Here is a 22,761-nt window from a genome sequence, read left to right on the forward strand (position 1 = left end):
CATTTTAAAAAAAGCAACAGATGACTAGTTTCCAAAAATGGGAAGGGGAGGAGGTGAAGATAGTGCCATCCTTATGACTTGTAGTTAAGTGGTTAGGGCACACACTTGGGATGTGGAAGACACAGATTGTTTTCCCCCTCTGTTTGAGGTGGAGAAGGGATTTGATCTTACATTGAAGGAGAGTGCTCTAACCACTGAACTACAAGATATTCTTATGTGGGTCTTTCTCAGTCTCTCCTATGAAAGCTGTTCCTCTTTTTATATATAAGTAATCATTGGAGCAGGGCATGAATTTCCTACATCCTAGGTGAAGGTAAATTCATTAATATTTGTAAAGCACTCAGACACTGTAGTTATGAGCTCCATAGAAAAGTCTATGAGGCTATGTCTACACTACAGAATTAGGTCGGATTTATAGAAGCCGGTTTTATAGAAACCGGTTGTATGCAGCCGATTGTGTGTGTCCCCACCTAAAATGCTCTAAGTGCATGAAGTCGGCGGACCGCGTCCACAGTACCGAGGCTAGCGTCGACTTCCGGCGCATTGCACTATGGTACCTATCCCACAGTTCCCGGAGCCTCCGGCGCCCATTGGAATTATGGGTTGAGATCGCAATGCCCGGATGATGCAAAGCAGTGCCGCGAGGGGTTCTGGGTACATTGCGTCAGGCCCCTCCCCCGCCGTCACAGCAACGGCAGACAATAGATTCGCGCCTTTTTACCTGGGTTACCTGTGCAGACAACATACCACGCCAAGCATTGAGCCCGCTCAGCTCAGCTCACCGTCACCATATGTCTTCCGGGTGCCGGCAAACGTGGGACTGCATTGCTAAACAGCAGCAGCAGCTTACTGCCTTTTGGCGGTAGACGGTGCAGCATGACTGGTAGCCTTCATTGGCGATCTGGGTGCAGGCAGCCGTGGGGCTGGCAGCCGTAGGGCTGCATTGCACCAGCCCCTTGCCTTTTGGTAGAAGATGGTATATTACGACTGGTAACCGTCGTCATCGTACTGCAGTGGCTGTCGATCATGGGCACCCGGGCAGACAATGATGGTTATCAGTCGTAGTATGCTATTTTCTGCCAAGTGCCCAATATTGTCTGCTAAGCACCCAGAAGAGGCCGAGGGCTATCTGGGTGCTGGCAGACATGGGGCTGGCAGCCGTGGGGCTGCATTGCACCAGCCCCCTTGCCTTGATGATGATGGTTATCAGATGTAGTATGCGCAGGATGGGGCAACATTGCTACACAGCAGCAACCCCTTGCCTTTTGGGCAGTAGATAGTATATTACGACTGGTATCCATCGTTGTCATACTGCAGTGGGTATCAGATTGTGCAGTAGACCTGAAGGCTAACTGCCAAGCGCCCAGTATTTGCTGCCAAGCACCCAGAAAATGCCAAGGGCTATCAGTCATGCTGCACCGTCGTCTTAAGATGTAAAAAATAGATTTATTCTGTATTCATTTGCTTCCCCCCCTTCCTCCTGCTAAACCCAGGCTTTTGAGTTCAATCTTTGGGGGGGGGCATTCTGTGTGACAGTTGTTTGTGTTTCTCCCTGATGCAAAGCCACCTTTCTTGATTTTAATTCCCTGTACCTGTATGCCATGTCGTCACTCGCCCCTCCCTCCCTCCCTCTCTCCCTCCCTCCCTTCTTCCCCTGGTCCGTCAGATACTACTTTCGCGCCTTTTTTCAGACCAGTCGCCATAGCCAGCACTGGGATCATGGAGCCCGCTCAGATCACCGCGGCAATTATGAGCACTATGAACACCACGCGCATTGTCCTGGAAAACATGCAGAGCCTCCTGGACATGCCAAAGCCAAACCAGGACCAGCTGAGGAGGAGGCGATTGCAGCGCGGCGACGATAGTGATGAGGAAATTGACATGGACCTCTCACAAGGCACAGGCCCCAGCAATGTGGAAATCCTGGTGTTACTGGGGCAGGTTCATGCCGTGGACCGCCGATTCTGGGCCCGGGAAACAAGCACAGAGTGGTGGGACCGCATCGTGTTGCAGGTCTGGGACGATGCCCAGTGGCTGCGAAACTTTCGCATGCGTAAGGGCACTTTCATGGAACTTTGTGACTTGCTTTCCCCTGCCCTGAAGCGCCAGAATACCAGGATGAGAGCAGCCCTCACAGTGGAGAAGCGAGTGGCGATAGCCCTGTGGAAGCTTGCAACGCCAGACAGCTACCGGTCAGTTGGGAATCAATTTGGAGTGGGCAAATCTGCTGTGGGGGCTGCTGTGATCCAAGTTGCCAGGGCAATGAGAGACCTGGTGATATCAAGGGTAGTGACTCTGGGAAACGTGCAGACCATAGTGGATGGCTTTGCTGCAATGGGATTCCCAAACTGTGGTGGGGCGATAGACGGAACCCATATCCCTATCTTGGCACCGGCGCACCAAGCCACCGACTACATAAACCGCAAGGGGTACTTTTCAATGCTGCTGCAAGCCCTGGTGGATCACAAGGGACGTTTCACCGACATCAACGTGGGCTGGCCGGGAAGAGTACATGATGCTCGCGTCTTCAGGCAGTCTCTTCTGTTTCGAAAGCTGGAGGAAGGGACTTTCTTCCCAGACCAGAAAATAACCATTGGGGATGTTGAAATGCCTATCGTGATCCTTGGGGACCCAGCCTACCCCTTAATGCCATGGCTCATGAAGCCATACACAGGCAGCCTGGACAGCAGTCAGGACCTGTTCAACTACAGGCTGAGCAAGTGCCGAATGGTGGTGGAATGTGCATTTGGCCGTTTAAAAGCGCGCTGGCGCAGCTTACTGACTCGCTCAGACCTTAACGAAAAGAATCTCCCCATTGTTATTGCTACTTGCTGTGCGCTCCACAATATATGTGAAAGTAAGGGGGAGACATTTATGGCGGGGTGGGAGGTTGAGGCAAATCGCCTGGCCGCTGATTACGCGCAGCCAGACACCAGGGCGGTTAGAGGAGCACAGCAGGGCGCGGTGCGCATCAGAGAAGCGTTGAAAACCAGTTTTGTGACTGGCCAGGCTACGGAGTGAAACTTCTGTTTGTTGCTCCTTGATGAACCCTCTGCCCCTCCCCCACCACCCTGTTAACTCTACTTCCCTGCAAACCAACCACCCCACCCTCCCCTACTACCCTCCCCCCTTCGAGCACCACTTGCAGAGGCAATAAAGTCATTGTTACTTCACATTGATGCATTCTTTATTAATTCAGCACACAACTAGGGGGATAATTGGAAAGGTAGCCCGGGATGGGTGGGGGAGGAGGGAAGGAAAAGGACACACTCCAATTTAAAACTTTAAAACTTATTGCTATGGAAATCATCTAGGGTGGAGTGAGTGGGTGGCCGAAGGCCCCCCCACCGTGTTCTTGGGCGTCTGGGTGAGGAGGCAATGGGACTTGGGGAGGATGGCTGCTGGTTACAGAGGGGCTGTAGCGGCGGTCTCTGCTCCTGCTGCCTTTCCTGCAGCTCAACCATACGCAGGAGCATATCACTTTGATGCTCCAGCAGCCGGAGCATCGACTCTTGCTTTCTGATTACAAGTTGACGCCACCTCTCCTCTTCAGCCCGCGTTTCAGCACGCAACTTCTCATCTTCAGCACGCCACCTCTCCTCTCGCTCATATTGGGCTTTTTTTAAATCAGTCATTGACTGCCTCCACGCATTCAGCTGTGCTCTGTCAGCGTGGGAGGCAGTCTGAAGTTCAGTAAACATTTCGTCACGCGTCCTTCGCTTCCTTCTTCGAATATTCACTAGCCTCTGCGAAGGAGTAAGATTTGCAGCTGGTGGAGAAGGGAGAGGTTGTTAAAAAAGATACATTTTAGAGAACAATGGGTAGACTCTTTCACGTTAGATTTTGCTGTTCACAACATCACACAGCCCATGTGCTTTCGTTACAAGGTCGCATTTTTCCTCTTATATTGAGAGTCTCCTGGTTTGGTGTGAGAGATCACTCACGCAGTGCCAGGACACAGATTTCAGCTTGCAGGCAGCCATGGTAAGACATATAGTCTTTGGGCTTTTTTAACCTTCTTAACATGTGGGGATGGTTTCAAACAGTTCTGCCCTCATTTCCCATACCAAGCACCCGTGCCATTTAAAATGGGTTTGCAATGTAAAAGGAGGGGCTGCGATTTCAGGTTTAACATGCAGCACAAACCCAACTAACTCCCCTCCCCCTCACACCCAATTCTCTGGGATGGTCACTTCACCCCTCCCCCCCACCGCGTGGTTAACAGCGGGGTATATTTCTGTTCAGCAGAGCAGGAAGGGGCACCTCTGAATGTCCCCTTAATAAAATTGCCCCATTTCAACCAGGTGACCGTGAATGATATCACTCTCCTGAGGATAACAAAGAGCGATAAGGAATGGATGTTGTCTGCATGCCAGCAAACACCGGGACCATACGCTGCCATGCTTTGTTATGCAATGATTCCAGACTACGTGCTACTGGCCTGGCGTGGTAAAGTGTCCTACCATGGCGGACGGGATAAGGCAGCCCTCCCCAGAAACCTTTTGCAAAGGCTTTGGGATTACATGAAGGAGAGCTTTCTGGAGATGTCCCTGGAGGATTTCCGCTCCATCCCCATACACGTTAACAGACTTTTCCAGTAGCTGTACTGGCCGCGATTGCCAGGGCAGATTAATCATTAATCATTAAACACGCTTGTTTTTAAACCATGTGTAATATTTACAAAGGTACACTCACCAGAGGTCCCCTGTGTGCCCTCAGGGTCTTGGGTCAGTTCGGGGGTTACTGTTTCCAGGTCCAGGGTGACAAACATATCCTGGCTGTTGGGGTAACTGGTTTCTCCGCTTCCTTGCTGCTGTGAGCTGTCTATGTTCTCTCCATCCTCATCTTCCTCGTCCGCCGAACCCGCTTCCCCGTTTGCAGAGAGGGACTCATAGAACACGCTTGGGCTAGTGGTGGCTGCACCCCCTAGAATGGCATGCAGCTCCGCGTAGTAGCGGCATGTTTGCGGCTCTGCCCCGGACCTTCCGTTTGCGTCTCTGACTTTGTGGTAGGCTTGCCTTAGCTCCTTAATTTTCACGCGGCACTGCCGCGCGTCCCTGTTATGGCCTCTGTCCTTCATGGCCTTGGAGATCTTTTCTAATGTTTTGCCGTTTCTTTTACTGTTTCGGAGTTCGGCGAGCACTGCTTCATCTCCCCAGATGGCGATCAGATCCTGTACCTCCCGTTCGGTCCAGGCTGGAGCTCTTCTGCGATCCTGGGACTGGGACTGGGACTCCATCATGGTTACCTGTGCTGATGAGCTCTGCATGGTCACCTGTGCTCTCCACGCTGAGCAAACAGGAAATGAAATTCAAACGTTCGCGGGGCTTTTCCTGTCTACCTGGCCAGTGCATCTGAGATGAGAGTGCTGTCCAGAGCGGTCACAATGAAGCACTGTGGGATAGCTCCCGGAGGCCAGTAATGTCGAATTCCGTCCACACTAACCCAATTCCGACCCCCTAAGGTCGATTTTATCGCTAATCCCCTTGTCGAGGTGGTGTTAGGAAACCGGTTTAAAGGGCCCTTTAAGTCGACAGAAAGGGCTTCGTAGTGTAAACGTGTCCAGGCTTAAGTCGATTTAACGCGGCTAAAGTCGACCTAAACTCGTAGTGTAGACCAGGCCTAAGGAAGTTGTTAATTCTGTATCCAGAGTAGGGTTTGAGTACTGGCCAGTAACTGAAGCATGGAGCCACACATTGAATGAGGAGAAAACAAAATATTGAAAAGATGCACATTCATTGAGCGTCTTTTGTTATTAAATGAGCCAGAGTTCTTGTGGGAAAATATTGTGTGATCATGTAATTAAAGTCTGTATCCTGATACATTCACACCAGGGGCTGAATTACAATTGCACAGGCAAACCATATTCTGGCAATTCCTGACTTTTGAGTGCTTGACTTTGCAAACTTAATATGCAAAAACTTAGCAACCTTTTAACTAAGCTTTGTGTGTATAACATCCTAGATTTTTCTAAAGAAAAACGAACCGGGGGGTGGGGAGGGAGGAGGAATCCATCATGTTGAGTCACATTGACATCCATGTGGCTCATCAGCTGGGTTAGAACCTTTATATGCCCAGCACAGACTTCTGCTTCTTGAGCTAACTGAGAAACTGATAGCAGTAGAAGATTGTTATCCTTTGTGTGGACCAGGCAATACAGGGAGAGGAGACATGCTTTTCCAGTGGTTGTCACAGACGTTTGCTGACAGCAAAGGAATATTGAGACTCAGGAATTGGGTTCAAATCCAGGTTCTGAGGGGAGTGTGTTCTAGTGGTGAGATCCACCTGACCCTTTCTTCCTCTGTTACTTCCACTCTGTCCCCATCCCAGCTCCGTTTTTTTCCTTGCCCCCAGCTCCTTGTCCCAATCTCCACTCCCCCAAGTTCCTTGATTTCAGTTTCCACCCATCCTTCTCGAGAGATTCTCATTTCCAGTCTGGTTCTTGTTCCCTCTGCATTCGAGTCAGGCAACTTCCTCCTTCAAGCTGCCTGAATTGCAGCGGTGTGGGCACTTTGTTCACAGGAGTGACAGTTTCCCTGTTCTCAGTTCCTGTGCTTGGCGCCATAGCATCTCACAGCAGCCAGGAGCAGCAATTGCAGGAATAGCCTTGATCAACCAGAGCAGCCCTAAATTTGAGCATGATCAGTGCAAAGAACCGGTGAAGAATTTATCTGTCAAACAAGTATCTACTGCGAATGTGCAGGCTGAGATTTTTCAAAAGCTTATAACTTGACCAAGTTTAGACAGTTTTTCACATGAATAGGAAAAGGCGAATCCCTAACACTATGATCCCCTGACAAATTTTAGTTCCCTGCTCCAAAGCATGGTGGTGCTAGAGCTCACTATAACAGTTGTGAGACTTTTTTTTTTTTTTAAGATGAGCAATACAATGTGTTTTTCCCTAATCTCACTTTCAGAAATGGCAGAACAGCTTTTGCTGAAATTTAATAAATAAATAAATAAAATGAGCCTTAGGCAAACACATGACATGGAAAATTTCAGTTTGACAAAGTCATAAGCAACTGTAAATGGGGTCTAAAAGGAGGGAAATGTTGGATAAACAGCATTACCAGCACCATCTAAATCATATGCATTAGTGGTGGTAACTGGTTGTATACTTTCTAAGAAGTTTCTTTTAAAAAAATATTTACAAAATTGTATTACTGATACTCAGCTTATATGAGAAGACCAGTGAAATTGTAGGCCTTGATCCTGCAAACATTTAGTCACATGTTTTAATTTCAAGAGCAATCCCACTGGAAATCATGGAGTGGGACTACTTGCATGCTTAAAGCTAAGCATGGTGTGTGTTTGCTCCCCAGAGCCCCAATCTTACATTCACTATTTATCTGATTGCATAAATCAGTTGGTTATTGCTAGCCATGGGCAACTATAAAAATGTAGGCTAATTGCTCCAACTGTCTGAGATTAATACTTAATTATTAAAATTAAGGCTTTGCTTATAGTGATGTCATTTTAACATATCAAAATCATCATCTTGGCAAGGCATCTGTAGATATATCAGAATTGGGTTACACCCACCTCTTGGCTGCAGAATGCAGGGCTCCAGTTTTTAGAATTTAATTACATTATATAGATGATGTAGCTAGTTTCCCAGCTGGTGCATCATCTGTTTGACACAACTGTGAGTATAATAAATTTGTTGATACTTATAGACTGCAGAATAAGTTTCCAAAATTCATAGCTCTTGAACTACAAAACACTGTTTCCTCTCCAGACAGAGAAAACATTTCATAACTACAACAAAAGTCTGAAAACTTGGCTATGATGAAATTTATTACAGTTTTATAATTACCCAGAATTAAACTTTCCTCCCAACATCAGGAAGTCTTCAACTGTGAATTGTGCACCAACTTATTTAAAGTAAGCAATATAATGCAAGATCAATGGATATATTGAATTTTATGTACTATTTAAAATTTGTTTGCTGGTCTTGAAAACAATTTTGCTTTATTATAGCAAAGTGGAGTTTTCTTTAGTGTAAGATGCAAATAAAATTGAAATTCCATGTGCAGTTTGCATTCTTCATAGACTTGAAATGTTCACTTTAGTATCTGTAAGAATTTCAGTAAAATTAATTCATATCTGTATTCAATTTTGCATTATTATATAATGTAGTTGTTTTTTAGTTCCCCGGTTGGAAATTAACACAAATTTACAAAAGCAAGGAAATCCAAAGTTACAATTACCATTCTATCCTGTAGTCTGACCGCAGTGGCTAGATATTGCAACTCATTATGAATGTACAGTAGGCTTACTGTGGCCTCTGATAAAGAACCAGAAGAACTGTAATATCTGAAACAATGGGGTGATTTAAAGATGGAATGCTCACCCCATTTTCTTGGCCTGTGATCTTTTAAAATCATAGTCTGTGTACTACCGGCAAGGCATTTACCTAATATAATGTTGTAAAATTACAGGAACAAAACACACTCAAAAATACTGATAGCTTTCATGATGCCTGCTGTACATAATTTAATTGTATGCAAAATATATATATGCTTAATTTAAAATATTTGAGTATGAAATTAAAACTATATAGGGCATATCAATGCTCTAAAGTTATTAAAACATAACCTATTGCTGCTGCTTTCTAGATTTTCAATGTGTTTTGAAATGCTAGATTTGTCTGTATAGCCCCATTGATCAAAGACACTGGTTTGTTCTAAAGAATATTTTAAAATTAAAATATGCATCAGGATTGATGATTTGTCACAATTCAGCCAGTGCTGTTTGAAACAACGCTAGCATTGTTTGATGGTAATGCTGACAGGCCCTTAACTATAAATGTGCTGCCAAGCAGTGCAATGATAGCTCAGAACGATAAATATTTAAGATCTTTTTCAGCTGCCTTAATTTATTCTGTTCACTGTCAATATTTATAGTTTGCTGTGTTGTTTGTGACATGGCTGTTGCTGACCTAATTGTTAATGTCTGTATTCTAAAAATCAAAATTGTTACTTTTCTTATTGGTGTTAAAATCTAGATATGCCAAATAAGGTATTTGGATTGAAACTTCTTTTTTAAATAAAACTTCATTGGGTACCAGTTTGAGCTGGATATTCAAATTAGAGCAACAAAACAAACCCCCAAATTTTATAGCAGTAAGCAGATGGAAGATTAAAAGGAGCAGAGTAAAAGCAGTAAGAAATACATTGAACTAGATAGTTTATGATTATGAATGCAGTACATTTGCAGTCGGAACAAAACAAAAATGTAAGATTTAAAAGCTGGAAAGTAAAATCAGGTTAACTTAGTTCTCTCTCAGAAAAATAAACTGTTATTTTAGTGAACCGCTAACCAAAACATAATACATGTGATTTCTGCAGGGTTTTTTTTATGAAATTTTCTTCTCTGTAGATGTTTGATATGTTTTGTCACACTGAAACAATTTTATTCGTATTTTCTGTTCTGTGGGGTAAATTTACCCATACTATTTGCATTCACTGGGAGAACATTAATTGGAAACATTCTTGTTTTAAAAATATCTGATATGGTAGAACCTATGGAAAGCTAATTCTATATTCTGTGACCTGCATCTCTGAATACAAGAATACCTTGGTATAGACACTCACTGTATTAAAACATCTTTAGTTTATTTGCTAAAGAAACCTACAGCAATGGAAGCTATGTATAAATTTTAGCCAATTCCTAATAAGTTCGATTTGACTTGTATAAAAACTACCAATCCAGATGTAGAGCTCACAGACTAGTTTTTTCAGTTTTTAGCATCAGCCATGATTACCCTTCAACGCATTTATGCTCTGTTGTTGGGCTGTCAGATACAGCTTTGACCTTGCTTCATTCCTATTAACATCAGAGATTACCATGCCTCAATTCAGATCAAAGTCTCTCTCTACTTCGTAAAAAGAACAGGAGTACTTGTGGCACCTTAGAGACTAACAAATTTATTTCAGCATAAGCTTTCGTGGGCTGGCTACAAAGCTTATGCTGAAATAAATTTGTTAGTCTCTAAGGTGCCACAAGTACTCCCTCTTCTTTTTGCAGATACAGACTAACACGGCTGCTACTTTGAAACCTGTCTCTACTTCGTGTTGTAGTTTGCCTCCTGGATCATTGCTGGGACCGTATTATTATTCTACATTTACATGTTACTCTTTGTCTTTACATTCTACACTGCATTTTTGTTGTTAAGCCGATGATGCCATGATCTGCTGCAAACTCCATCCATTTGTCAGGTTGAGTTTGCCACTTTGAAATGTGATACAGATATCAATTTCACATAATTTTATGAAATCTAGAACCAAACCAAAAATGCCAGTTGTTTGATTGTTGAGTTGGGGCTCTCAGGTTGGCAACTCCTATTGAGACCCTCTCCTAATGAAAGGAATGTTGGTGCTGTATTGACATAGATCTTTGTCAGTGGATTTATTCTCCGGTTTCACAACTAGAATATTTCTGGAATATTGTCTGGCTGCTACATTATTATTTTTTTTTAACAAGAGACTTGGAATGCTTGATAAATACTTCAATTTTTCCAAGACTCGACTACTGAAGGCTTTTTTGTGGGTGCTCCTAATTAAATCTTTGTCTATTATCCAGTAGCTGCTCACATTGGTGCCCTCCTCCCCATTAAATTGTGTATTAACTTTCAAACTCTCAAGGTATTTAATGGCTGTATTTTTCTTCATCTGAAGAAACTTTTAATGCCCTATATCCTAGACTGTCCATTGATGAATCAAGTGACTATATAAATATTTTAGTAACCATGCTTCAGGACTATTAAAGCTTTTAATATTTGTTGTTTGATTTGGTTTTTAATAATTATCTTTTTATAAAGTGTCTTGAGGATTCATTATAAATTAAACTTGTATTTGAAAGATGTGTTCTAGTAATGGCTGCTTTTAAATTTCTCAAATGAAGAGCAAATAACTAATACATTTTTGTTGGGACTGTTTAATTTCAGATTACTGGGAAAGGGCACAGTTAAATATTCCTACAGTTTCTTTCCATTTTTAATTCTCTTTATAATTTGTTTTTTGGGGAAATGAAACTGTACTGTTTGATATTCAGACAGATGGATTCATAAAAACTACTTACATTCTCTTTCAGAGGAGAAATGAATGTATCTAATCTTGTCTTTTGTTGATGGTGCAAATGTGACATTAATGTATTAATTTCCTTTGTAATAAGCAGTTAGATGTTAAAAGCTTTCTGAAAACGTGACTCAGGCATTGCTTATTTAACTAGCTACTGATTTATTTTGAATAGGCCTTCCTATTCAATTGAATGTGTCTAGTTACATGAACCAAAGCCCTCAGATTTTATGTAAATCCAGTAGTCTGTGTCACTTCCCATGACATCTGGATTCAATCCATTGGGAAATATACATGCTCTTGAGAACTGCTTTTTTCAGAATTCTTATATATGCTGCTCACAGCACTTGCTGAGTAGGAGCTATAGCTAAAAATAACTAAATGGATTTCTCTCTCCCTCTCTGTCTGTCTTGCTGTAGGATGACGTAGCTTTGCCAAGGACTTAGCAGCTAAGCAGAAAATGAGCTTAACATCCTGGTTTTTGGTGAGCAGTGGAGGCACCCGCCACAGGCTGCCACGAGAGATGATTTTTGTTGGAAGAGATGACTGTGAGCTGATGTTGCAGGTAATTGCATCAGCCTTCCACGTGTAACTGTTCAAAATTTGGATTTAATACACTAGATTTATATTCCTTTTGAGAATTAAGTTTGCCAACTGGTCAGTTTTTTGGACTCTCCATTTCTAGATCTTGCCAGCAGTTTTAATTGATCTAATATTTTGCATTCCTCATGTAGGAAAATGGTTAATATGAATGTGCTGCTATTTGTTGTAGTTTCTGAATAGTGATTGTGAAGGCTGCGATTTAGTCACGGAGGTAACAGAAGTCACAAAATGCATGACTTCCAAAGACCTCCATGATTTCAGCCAGCGCTGCAGGCGGCAGTGGGGACCCCCGCCACCCCAGGGACTCCTGCCGCTGCTTTTGGGGTGTTGCAACTGTTACCTGAATAGCTTCTTCTCTTAGTCCCTGAGCTTCCAAACATGCATGTGCTTAATTTTATTACCATGAATAGTCTTCTTAGCTGCAGAGGGATTACTCATGGTAGTAAAGTTTAAGCATATATGTGTTTTCAGAATCTGGGCCTGAAACACTTTGTAAGTATCTTACTTGATCTTCCTGACAGTATTTAAAAGGGGGGTTAGTAAGAAAAAATTTTAAATATAAAGCAGAGATATTACTTTTTATTTATCATGACTACTCTCTTAAACTCTCTACTGCATTTTGTCCAAAAACAATAAAAGGCAAGGCTAGCTATTACAACAGGGATGTACTTGGTTTAGACTGAATGCATTTGAAATTTGTATTTATTCAATAAAACAATAGTTTTTAATGCAGCCATTAATGGCCATATCAAAATCTCCAGTGCAAAAAGCACTTTTGAAAATCTATCTTGTATGTGTAGTCATTATGAACAATACTACCAGTAGGTTACGTTCTGGCTTTTTCATACCTCATAAAGAACCCATTGTGTACACTAATGGCAGATATATGTGCCCTACTTTATCTTGTATAAAAGGCTGTTGTAAGAAGAGAGATTTTTTTTTGAGAGGGGGAGGGGATGTTAGAACATTTTAAAGGGTAGGGCCCTGGGTGATTTACGAGATACGTAACAGGACAAAATTCTTGCCCAGAAGAATTTACAATCTAATGTGTTTACAGTAGAATAAATTAGTAAGGAGATATAGGCTGAAGCATGCAGTGTCTTCAGTGTGCTGATAATTGACTGCTTTGCTATTTAATTTTATACAGCTGATAGAGTAGTATATGAATGACCCAGTGTCTGAATGAAATTGGGGGTTGAATGAGGCTGATGGTCAACCAAGATAAAAGTGAAGAAATGCTAGTCAACTTGGAGAAGCAACTGGAAATATTGTCAGAGATTATTACAGAATCTTGGATTAAGAAAGTGTGTCTACCATTTGTAACACAGGTTTGCTGTTTAATGGTGATCCTGTTCAGTGTTTTTTAGCTACACTTAGATGCTCAGGTCACAGTTTATTGACTGAGTTTAGAACATGGCTGAATGAGAGACCACCTCCTTCCCAGTACATCACTACCACATTTATGCTCAGCCAGAGGTGCTTTCACAGATTTTTCTGGTTTAGCTAGGAGGAACTGCTGAAAGGGTGCTCTCCATGAGTGTCCACCATAGGAAGGGGTCTTTCACTAACACTTGGGAGAAAGATGGTATGAGTAAGGCTACGTTTTAGTCACGGGTATTTTTAGTAAAAGTCAGACAGGTCACGGGCAGTAAACAAAAATTCGCAGCTCGTGACCTGTCCATAACTTTTACTAAAAATACCCGTGACTAAAACTTGGGGCGGCACTGCCCGGGCGTGTCACGGGTGCTGGTGGAGGGCAACCCGAGTGCTGTGTGGGGGGAGAGATAGGCGGCAGCACGCGGCCCGGGACCCCTGCTGGTGCTGGGGAGGAGGAGGGTTCGCCGGCAGGCTCCCTACCTGACTCCGCGCCTCCCCCCAAGCAGCAGCAGAGTTCGGGTGTGAGAGGGCATGGGATTGGGGCACAGGACAGGGTGAGGTGTGCTCTGGGCAGACATCCCCCCTCGCTCAGCTGCTAGGCAGAGGTGTGGGCAGGCAGCTCTGCACACTGCCTCCTCCCAGAGCGCTGGCTTCGGAGCTCCCATTGGTCAGGAACCACGGCCAGTGGGAACTGCGGGAGTGCTGCCTGCAGGCAGAGGCAGTGCGCAGAGCTGCCTGGACACACCTCTGCCTAGCAGCTGAGCAAGGGGGATGTCGCCACTTCTGGGAGAGACCCCAGGTAAGTGCTGCCCAGTGCGTGCCCCAACCCCCTGCTCCCCTCAGACACCCAAATTCTGCTGGGGGGAGGGGTGCGGTAGCCCAAGACTGCTCCAGCAGCGGCTGGTATGACTGGTGCAGGGGCTGCCTGAGCTGCCCCTGAGCCAGGCGCACTGGCTGCTGCAGAAGTCACGGAAAGTCATGGAATCCATGACTTCCGTGACCTCCATGACAAACTCGCAGCCTTAGATATGAGCGCTTGCGTGCGCGCGCGCGCTCTCTCTCTCTAATATCACCTTTCTCCCAAATGTTAGATCGCTGAAATAATGATCATTGAAGTATGATGATGATTATTATATTGGACCATTACTGAGTTGCATTATGAATTGTGTAGTACACCTCTGCCCCAATATAATGCTGTCCTCGGGAGCCAAAAAATCTTACCGCTTTATAGGTGAAACCGCGTTATATCGAATTTGCTTTGATCCGCTGGAGCGTGCGGCCCCGCCCCCACGGAGCACTGCTTTACCGCGTTATATCCGAATTCGTGTTCTATCGGGTCGCGTTATATTGGGGTAGTGGTGTATTTAAGCTTTCTGTCATTAATGTTCCAAAAATACTTGTTTAGTCATTCTTAATTTATACGGTGAGATAATATAGTTGTTCTTATTCTTATTTTATGAGTGAATTGATACCAGTGAAAATTCAAAACAAGATTGCTACATGAGATTGGTTTAATTTTAAATATAATTAGAGATTTATGGAATTATCTATATCTGAAAATCCATACAAAAAACATTTTCATTCCAGAATGTTGTAGTGGAGGGTTAATACAAAGCTCACTGCAGTGGAAACATTTGTAGCCCTATACCTATTTTAAAAGAACATTAACAGTTAAGACATTGAAACAGTTCCTCTCCGTCAAATGATTTTTCGTCACTAACAATTTCCCCTTCCAACTTACGTTGTCCAGGCACTTGAAAAATTTCTATGGTAAATGTTATTCCTGCATGTATTGTAATATTTCTGCCCACACATCAGTTTTTCTTTAGTCTCCTGAAAATTTTATTTAAGCAAGGGAGAACTTTCAGGTGTTTCATATCAGTGTTTTGCTGAAAAAAGTGGGCTAACTAAATACTGAAAGGTTTTTAGAAGTATCACTGGCCTTCAAATAATTGTCTGTCTGCTATACACACCTGATGGTAATTGGTTTGTTTTATCTCTTGTCATGGGCAGTGTTCCATGTTTGTTCTTTGTCATACATCTTACCAACAAAGAAAAATATGGAGTTGCAGCTTGCTCGAATGAGACCAGTGTTTAATTTCTAGTAACTTTGTACTAAAATCCATCTGTTTGTACTTTTTCATTTTGTTTTTTATCACTGTGAATAATAGTGAGTAAACCAAGTTACACTAACTCTATATTTTATTTTAATTGCACAGTAGAAGGTCACTTAATTTATAAATTTCAAAGTTTTGTTTAGGACTAAACATGAGGAGAGAATGTTTAATGTAATTTCTAAAACATGAATAGGAGAGGTGGAGCTCACTCCTGCAAGGTGCTGAGTTCTCCAGTACTTTTCAGCATGAGAACCATATAAAGTAACCTTATGGTCACTGATTATTTTCAGTCTGTCTTCTAGAGCTGACTTGCCTTGTTATGTATACCTTCTATTGTTGCTAGGTATCTTTGTCCATCTCTATGGACAGCACATGTAACGCAACAGTTGCTATAACTACTAACCATTCAAAGTTCATTTTGATAGTCTGCTTATAAATTACCTTGATGACAGCATTAAACTTAGGTCAGCCTGAGGTTTCATTCCAAGGAAACTTTTTTAGCCAAGATTATATTAAGGTACATATATTTTTATATTTTGCTAGTTGAACTCTGTAGCATATACCAGTAATTAGACATCTTAGCTTTATTGTCTGAAGTAGCTGTGCAATCCTCTGAATAGATTGTGTTTCTTTGGTTTCAGTCAGAGCCACTGGTTCATAGAGTTGATTCTAAGAAAATTCCATTATGCCTTCAAGTACAAAAGAGCAGTACTGTTATCTGTTGTCTACTCCTTACCTCTCTTCCCCTGTCCCTCCATTTCATTAATGTATTGGAGGGTGGTGGTTGTTTTTTTTGTTTGTTTGTTTCATAAGATTTTTAAGTTAGTAGGATTTGCACAGCTCTCTATATTTTACAAATTAAAGATGTAAAATGCCTACCTTAAATCTCAAGTTTGATTGTCAATCAGCAGCCTATATTTGATCAGAGAATTGTAAATATTTTATTAACTTTTTTGTTCTGAAGAGGAGAAGTAGTCGTAGTGATTGTCTGGAAAACATTGATTTATTTCTTTTACTTGTTTTAGGAGACTAGAAATATAAACAATAAATGCTGCATACCTATTTTAGGGTTGCTTCATCTTTGCAGTGACATTTTATAGGCTAAAATAGTGTGTTCAATACAACTATGATTTAAAAAAAATTTGCACAAATCTTTGCACAGAGCATGTTAGTTAAAATTCTGCAAAGAGTATGGTTGTTTGTTCAATCAATATTCAGTACAGAACAGTTTAATTCCTTTTTACTTAAAAATACCAGTCTGTTAACTGTAGTTGCTTCCAGACTATAACTAGGGAAATTATTGATGGTTTATGGAGCCTTTTGTTGAGAGGTTGCTGGTTGAAATCCAGTCTATGTGGGTAGTAATAAAGTCATTATCTGACTACTTAGAAGACTTTGTGAAGTGTCTGGATGGAGCCATTCCCTTTCCTCGTGAAAAAACTTCAAATATAACACAAGCCACTACCCTAAATGACATATAAGCACATTGGTGGAGCAGTACCAGGCAGCTTGTACTGATGCTGCCTATCTTACTCTGTAGATAAAGAGCTTTAGACTCCAGGATTTTCCAGAGTGGCATGTTTTCTAGCGCAAAATTGACTTTTTAAAAATTTCTGAGGAGAGGAGGAAAAGAGTTGACGATAGATCAGAAAAATTATAATCTTTAAGATTTGAATTTACTGCTTGAAATAAACATTTTCTTTATTTAATTTTTGCATCAGGAAACATGGTGGGCTAGTACTGTAGCTGTGATTTTTTTTTTTTTTTTTTTTTTTTTTTTTTTTGAGATTGGAAACAACGATCAAGTCTTGTTACAGTCTGTGAAACTTGATATGGGAGCTCAGAGCACTTCTGTCCTTTCCTTTCTTTCTCCCTCTTTTGGCAATATTATAATTGTTGCTGCACTTTGACTGTATATCTTGCTGCTTTACCTCATTACCCATTCAGTAACTTATATATGGATGTCAGTTTCTGTACTATTACTGCTTTTGTGCTTGTATATCAGTCAAGTTTTCTTTTGCTATTTGTCATGTGACATGAATTATATCTGTTGCAGAAAATGGATTAACATGGTTTTGCTTCAGAATTCATGATCAGATTTGTGCTAATTCAGTGGTATGTTCTGCTCTCAGGTGTATAGCAAGTTTAAGAATCACATTGAAAAAGCAATGTGCAAAGCGATAAGTGTGAAACCCAAAGGCATGGGAGTGTGACGTTTCTTGCTGAATATTAACTCTATCAGAGTAGCTGGATGTGCTCTTGTTTCTTCAGGGGCTGTGGAGACAGTTAACATATTTCACACTATCTTGTGCAGTCTAGCATGTAGGAAAATTGAGATTTAGAGTGGAAAGAGAGCCAATTCTATCTTGCCAGCTTTTTTTAAAAATGCAGTGCTTATTATCTAAAATGAGATACTTCTACCTTTTTCAAACCTTTTATAAAACTGTTTCAATATTGCCATTTATTTAGAAAGCTACTTACTGAATATTAACTGTTATTTAATAATGTACCCTGTAGTTCTGTAGTCCTCTCTAAGCATGTGCTAAACTTAGTGTTACCATAGGACACTACAGATATTTACAAGCCTATTTTCTAAAATGGTCCTCCATGTTTAGAAAAGTAATTATTTCTCTGAAAAGATGGATTGTGCAGTATTGTAATGGGTTATTTTCATGCAATATTTTCTATGCTTACTGTATGATAAAAGAATATCTTTAGAATTGTTTGAAAGAACACACAGTTGAAGCCCAAGGAAATTAATCATGAGAAATAGTATTATTCATTAGGAAACTAAGCAGATCTGAAGTGTTAGACAAACTTAAAGTTGAGATGTGAATACTCATAGGACTTCCTCCAGAGAAAGACAAGGACTGCAGATGTTGAAATAGGGAAGAGCCAAAAATGAGGAAGAGAGACTATAGTAACAGAAGAGAATGGAGAAATCCAGTAGAAGAGAAGTTCCAGTTGAAGGCAAGCATCAAGTACTCAGATGGGGAGGAAGGCTAGGGGAAGGAAAATGTGAAAGCACAAGCAACGTTGAAAAAGAAATGGTGAGGTTTGAACAGTGGGGAACTTGGAAGTAACAAAAGTGAAGACACAACAGTTCTTCATGAAGATCAGATCAATAGTGACATAGATGTTGAATATGGGGATGAAACCAGAGATGAAAGTCAAATACATTTAAGAAAGTGGGAGACAGTGGAGTCAGCCTGTTCATCAGTGTAGAATTTAAAGTCACTTCTCCTGGGAGTAGAGAATTGAACAGAGAAAATCATAGAAATGGAAGATGGTCCATAGGGACAGGAGATGATAGCCACCTAGGGCTTGTCTACACTTACCGGGGGATTGACACAAGGCAATCGATGCATCAGCAGTCAAGAAGACCCGCTAAATCAACCGCAGATCATTCTCCCGTCGACTTCTGAACTCCACCGGATCGAGAAGAGTAAGGGGAGTTGACCGGAGAGCGTTTCCCGTTGACATCACGTAGTGTGGACCTTGCAGTAAGTAGATCTAAGCTACATCGATTTGAGTTAGCTATTCACATAACTCAAATTGCGTAGCTTAGATCGACTTTTCCCCATAGTGTAGACAAGGCCTTAGGGAGAGAAGAAGATTAACAAGAATTTGAAGAAATTGACATAAAAATCCTTGCAAGTATGTACAGTAGACGCATCATATCAATGCCCTTTTGCTATGTTGCCCCTAAGTTGCTGTTAAGGGGTGTGTCATCTGACCAAAGGCAGCCTGCTTTTTCTAATACGTAAAATAGCTACAGTACATGCTAACAATCTGTAATTGTAACAATATGATGTATGTTTATTATTATTGCTTCAGTATTACATTAGTGTATGTAGTGTACATTTTTAAACATGTGCTCTGTTCTGCATTTGTAGCCTATTACCATATTGTATCAAGAAAGCGGTATTAAATGAGTTAACATTATAAAAGTATCAATTTTTATTTTTACATTTTAAGAAGAATCAAACATCAACCATGACAAGAAATGCAACCTTTTGCTCTTACTTGTAAACATTTTTTGTACTTGCACTTAACTGTAGTACTTTGTATGCACTGTAAATTGTCCTGGATTAGGATATCTGCTAAGCAAACAATAATAATAATGCTGTAGTAACCTAAATTGAAGTATTATTCCACATCAAAGTGTATTCTGTTTATACAGTGTGTATCAACTTGTAAATTAATTAAAGAATGGATAAACTGACTAATTTCAGGTGACAGAAGTCTTAATTTGCTCGGCTTCTTCTCAGTCACAGTTTTGTTTTGAAAATGGTATTCAATGTCCCAAAGAGACCTGGAGACCCTGTCACCAAGTTCCTCTAGCTGAGAATAGTGCCAAAGTGTGTTCAAAGCCTTCAACAACTCAGTTTGTTGGAGGGAGAACTTCATCAAAATCATTCTCTCTATCTTTATTATGATATGTTTCATCAAGACAATCTCATTTCTCTGGCCTTGCAGCAGTTGCAGTGCTCAGTAATTCCTCATCAATTAGCTCTCCAAACATGAGCAAATCCTCAGCCACAGCAGCTACTGAGTTCTCTTTTCTTCCTTGTTGACTGGAAGTGGAACATCATTTGGGGGGTTGTCAAACTCTTTAATATCCTCGTCTTGCACACTTTCCACTGGTACAACATATTTGTCTTTCCTGAAACAGTTGGAAATTGTCGGTTTTACATCTTGCCGTGCTTCAGCAACAAGATGAACACAATCTAATACATTTACTGTTTTCAGGAATGTCTGAACATGTGTGCTAGGGTCCACATCAAGAGCAACAATAATCCAGTTTGCGATTTCTGATCGGTAATGTCCCTTCGTGTTCTTAATCACACCTTGATCCATAGTTGCATCAAAGATATCGTGTTGGGGGTAAAAATTCAAGCTGGATGTTAGTGAGAACCACTCCTTGAGGGTATGCGGAGCAGTTATCCAATAAAAGGTATATCTTATAGCTCTGCAAGCGAAGCTGAGGATCCCACATTTAGCCAGTTGATGAAAATCCTACCTGTCATCCAGGCATTCGTTGAACTGACATAATTGAAAGGAAGTTTACTGAAATCCTTTGGAAAGTATCTGGGTCATTTTGACTTCTTGATCATGAATAGCAGGCGTTTGCCACTGCCATCAATGTTAGCACAGATGAGCACATATACCCTGTCCTTTAAAGCTTTCCTTCCTTCTAGCTTTTCCTTTTTTTCTACATGTCCTCTGTCACAGAGCCCTTTCAAATAAAGTCCTGTTTTGTCAGCATTGTAGATGTCAGCCGGTCAAAACGTCTCAAGAATGTGAGGACGTTTTTTGCACTGCCACTGCTATGCTCTTTTTGGTAAGCGACACTGAAGCATTTCTTCCATCTGGTAAAGCAACCATCACTTGCCTTAAAATCGTTCAATCCAAGTGAAGCGCCAAGCTGGTGGGCTTTTTCCTTGATTGCCAGTTCAGCAAGCAGTGCTCCATGCACTCTCTTCTCCTTGAACCATATAAAGAGAGACCGGTTGAAATCAAGGGCTTTTCCTTCACACTTGCACTTATGGCAGCTATTTGATAGTCTGTCTTCATATTTAGCCAAAAGCTTATCCTTCTGCTTCCATATTCCGAATTCAGCCTACCTGTGCAACTCCCATTTGACTATAGTTTGGCTTTGAGTAGCCCCCGGAATTTGACAGTCTCGAATAATCTGTATTTTTTCTTTCAGTAACAGACCTCTTGGCATTTTGTCTGTTTTTGCCACACAAAAAGGATGCAAATAAGCAGAAGATGTGATGTCACAACATAACAAATGTTGCTCTTATGCGGCAACTATGTTGCTGTTACCGAGTGGACAATTCACAGTAGGGGAAGTGTTCCCAGGGGAAATGTTGCTCGTAAGCAGCAGTTGCTCTTCCAAGGTGTTGCTGCTAACAAACGTCTACTGTATAACTTATGCATGTGTGTATGTTTGTTTATGTATACATATATAAATGCAACTGGGTGTACTTCAACAGGCTGTACATTAAAGCATTGCAACTCAGATTCAAACACTGAGGTAGGCATCCCCTCCAAAGGCCTTATAGGTTGATTACTCGTGAACCTCTGACGTTAAGGTGTCATATAAAATAATTTTTTCCATTGTAAGTAATAATGTTGTGAACTCATGATTTTATCATGACTCTTGCAATATTTTTGTTTTCTGTTTTTCATAGCTCCAGCTCTTGGAATCTAGTTATATGAGAACTTTATCTTAAAAAAAGGTGGTTTTAGTCCTCAGATTTACAGAGGAAAACTTAGAAAAAGTGACCCAATGGCATCCTAAAGACTCAAAAACCAAACAACAAATTAGAATCCAAAATTTATTTTTTAAAGTTCTCATGACTTTTATGCCATTTTTTTGTTTTTTAGGGCCTGACTCATGTTTTTTGTAATGCTTGGGGTTGGAAATGCTGAGATATTCATAGCTGTGAAGAAAAGTAGGGAGAATCACAACAGTTCAGCATATAGTTCCTTTTAGACTGAAGCACAAAAAGGCAAAATTTGCTCCAACAGTGATACCTTGAAAAAATGAAAAATCTAGTGGCATCCACTTTCAGTTTCTCAAGGGCTCTTGAACTTTCAAATACTCTGTCATGTTTTTGGATGAAGTCCAGACCAGCCCAGGGGTCATGTCACTGCTTCTCCTGTAACCCTGAATGCTCTAAAATGTTCTGCTGCTGTGTGTTATGCAGCAGCTCTAACTCGAGCAGCCTGGTTGTTACACCACAGACACACTCTGGTAACCAAGGCTGGTGGAGACTACTAGCCAATTGACACAACACACTCCTAGTCCAGAATTTCCCCAAAACTACCTGTCCCGAAGTGTCTGGTCCTCTCCTGAACCATTCAGAGAAATAATAAGGTTCATTTTACCCTTCAAAGAGACAATACCCAGATGCTAGCCACTTTAACTGAAGTTAACAATTATTTGTGTTCAGACACAGCACGGGATTGGTTTAGTTTAAAAATAAAGCAAGTTATTAACAAAAGGACATAGGTTAAGTGGTACCAAGTACAAGAAATAAAGGTAGGGAGAGTTACAAGCACATACAAATGAAAATACTCCTCTAGAAGTCTAAAACTCAAGCAAACAGGGTTCGGTCTTTAAGATGGTTTCTCTCACCAATTATTCTTTGTCCAAAATGGCTGGCTGTCTCTCAGATGGGATCTCCCACAGAAGTACAAGGTGCCAGTTTCCCTTGTCATCTTAGGTGAAAGACCTTTGCCTAATCAGGTTTCTCACCTATATTCAGTTCCCAAAGGCTTCAACCCACTTGTTTGAAGGACCCATCTTTCTCAGCATGCCCTTTGTCTATCTAGTGATGGATGACAAGATGGCTTCCTCTGTCTCCTTGTAATTTCCATATTCACTTTTGTCCCCTGACTCCGGATGACCTCATGCTGTTCTTCCATTGCTGTGGACTTCTCATCCCCCCGCTGATTTTCATGTAAATAGGGCTTTACATAAAATAGTTGGTTTTGGTCATGCCTTGATTAATTTAATTGAAGACAGGTAGATAGATGCCTTTCCCCTGTCTGTGAGAAAACCTGTTTAATCA

At 41.4% G+C, this 22,761-nt stretch overlaps 1 protein-coding gene across 1 annotated transcript in view; it reads left to right on the forward strand.

Moving 5' to 3' along the window:
- Positions 1–22,761, forward strand: part of CEP170 (centrosomal protein 170) — a 193,791-nt gene that overhangs the window by 36,375 nt on the left and 134,655 nt on the right. Inside the window, exon 2 of the mRNA XM_029911038.1 lies at positions 11,498–11,643. Coding sequence (XP_029766898.1) covers positions 11,539–11,643 — 105 coding nt within the window. The 5' untranslated portion in view covers positions 11,498–11,538. The remainder of the gene's footprint in view (positions 1–11,497; positions 11,644–22,761) is intronic.

Source organism: Terrapene carolina, unplaced genomic scaffold (assembly GCF_002925995.2).
Source record: "Terrapene carolina triunguis isolate 2854851 unplaced genomic scaffold, T_m_triunguis-2.0 Scaffold85, whole genome shotgun sequence".
NCBI classification, from domain to species: domain Eukaryota; kingdom Metazoa; phylum Chordata; order Testudines; family Emydidae; genus Terrapene; species Terrapene triunguis.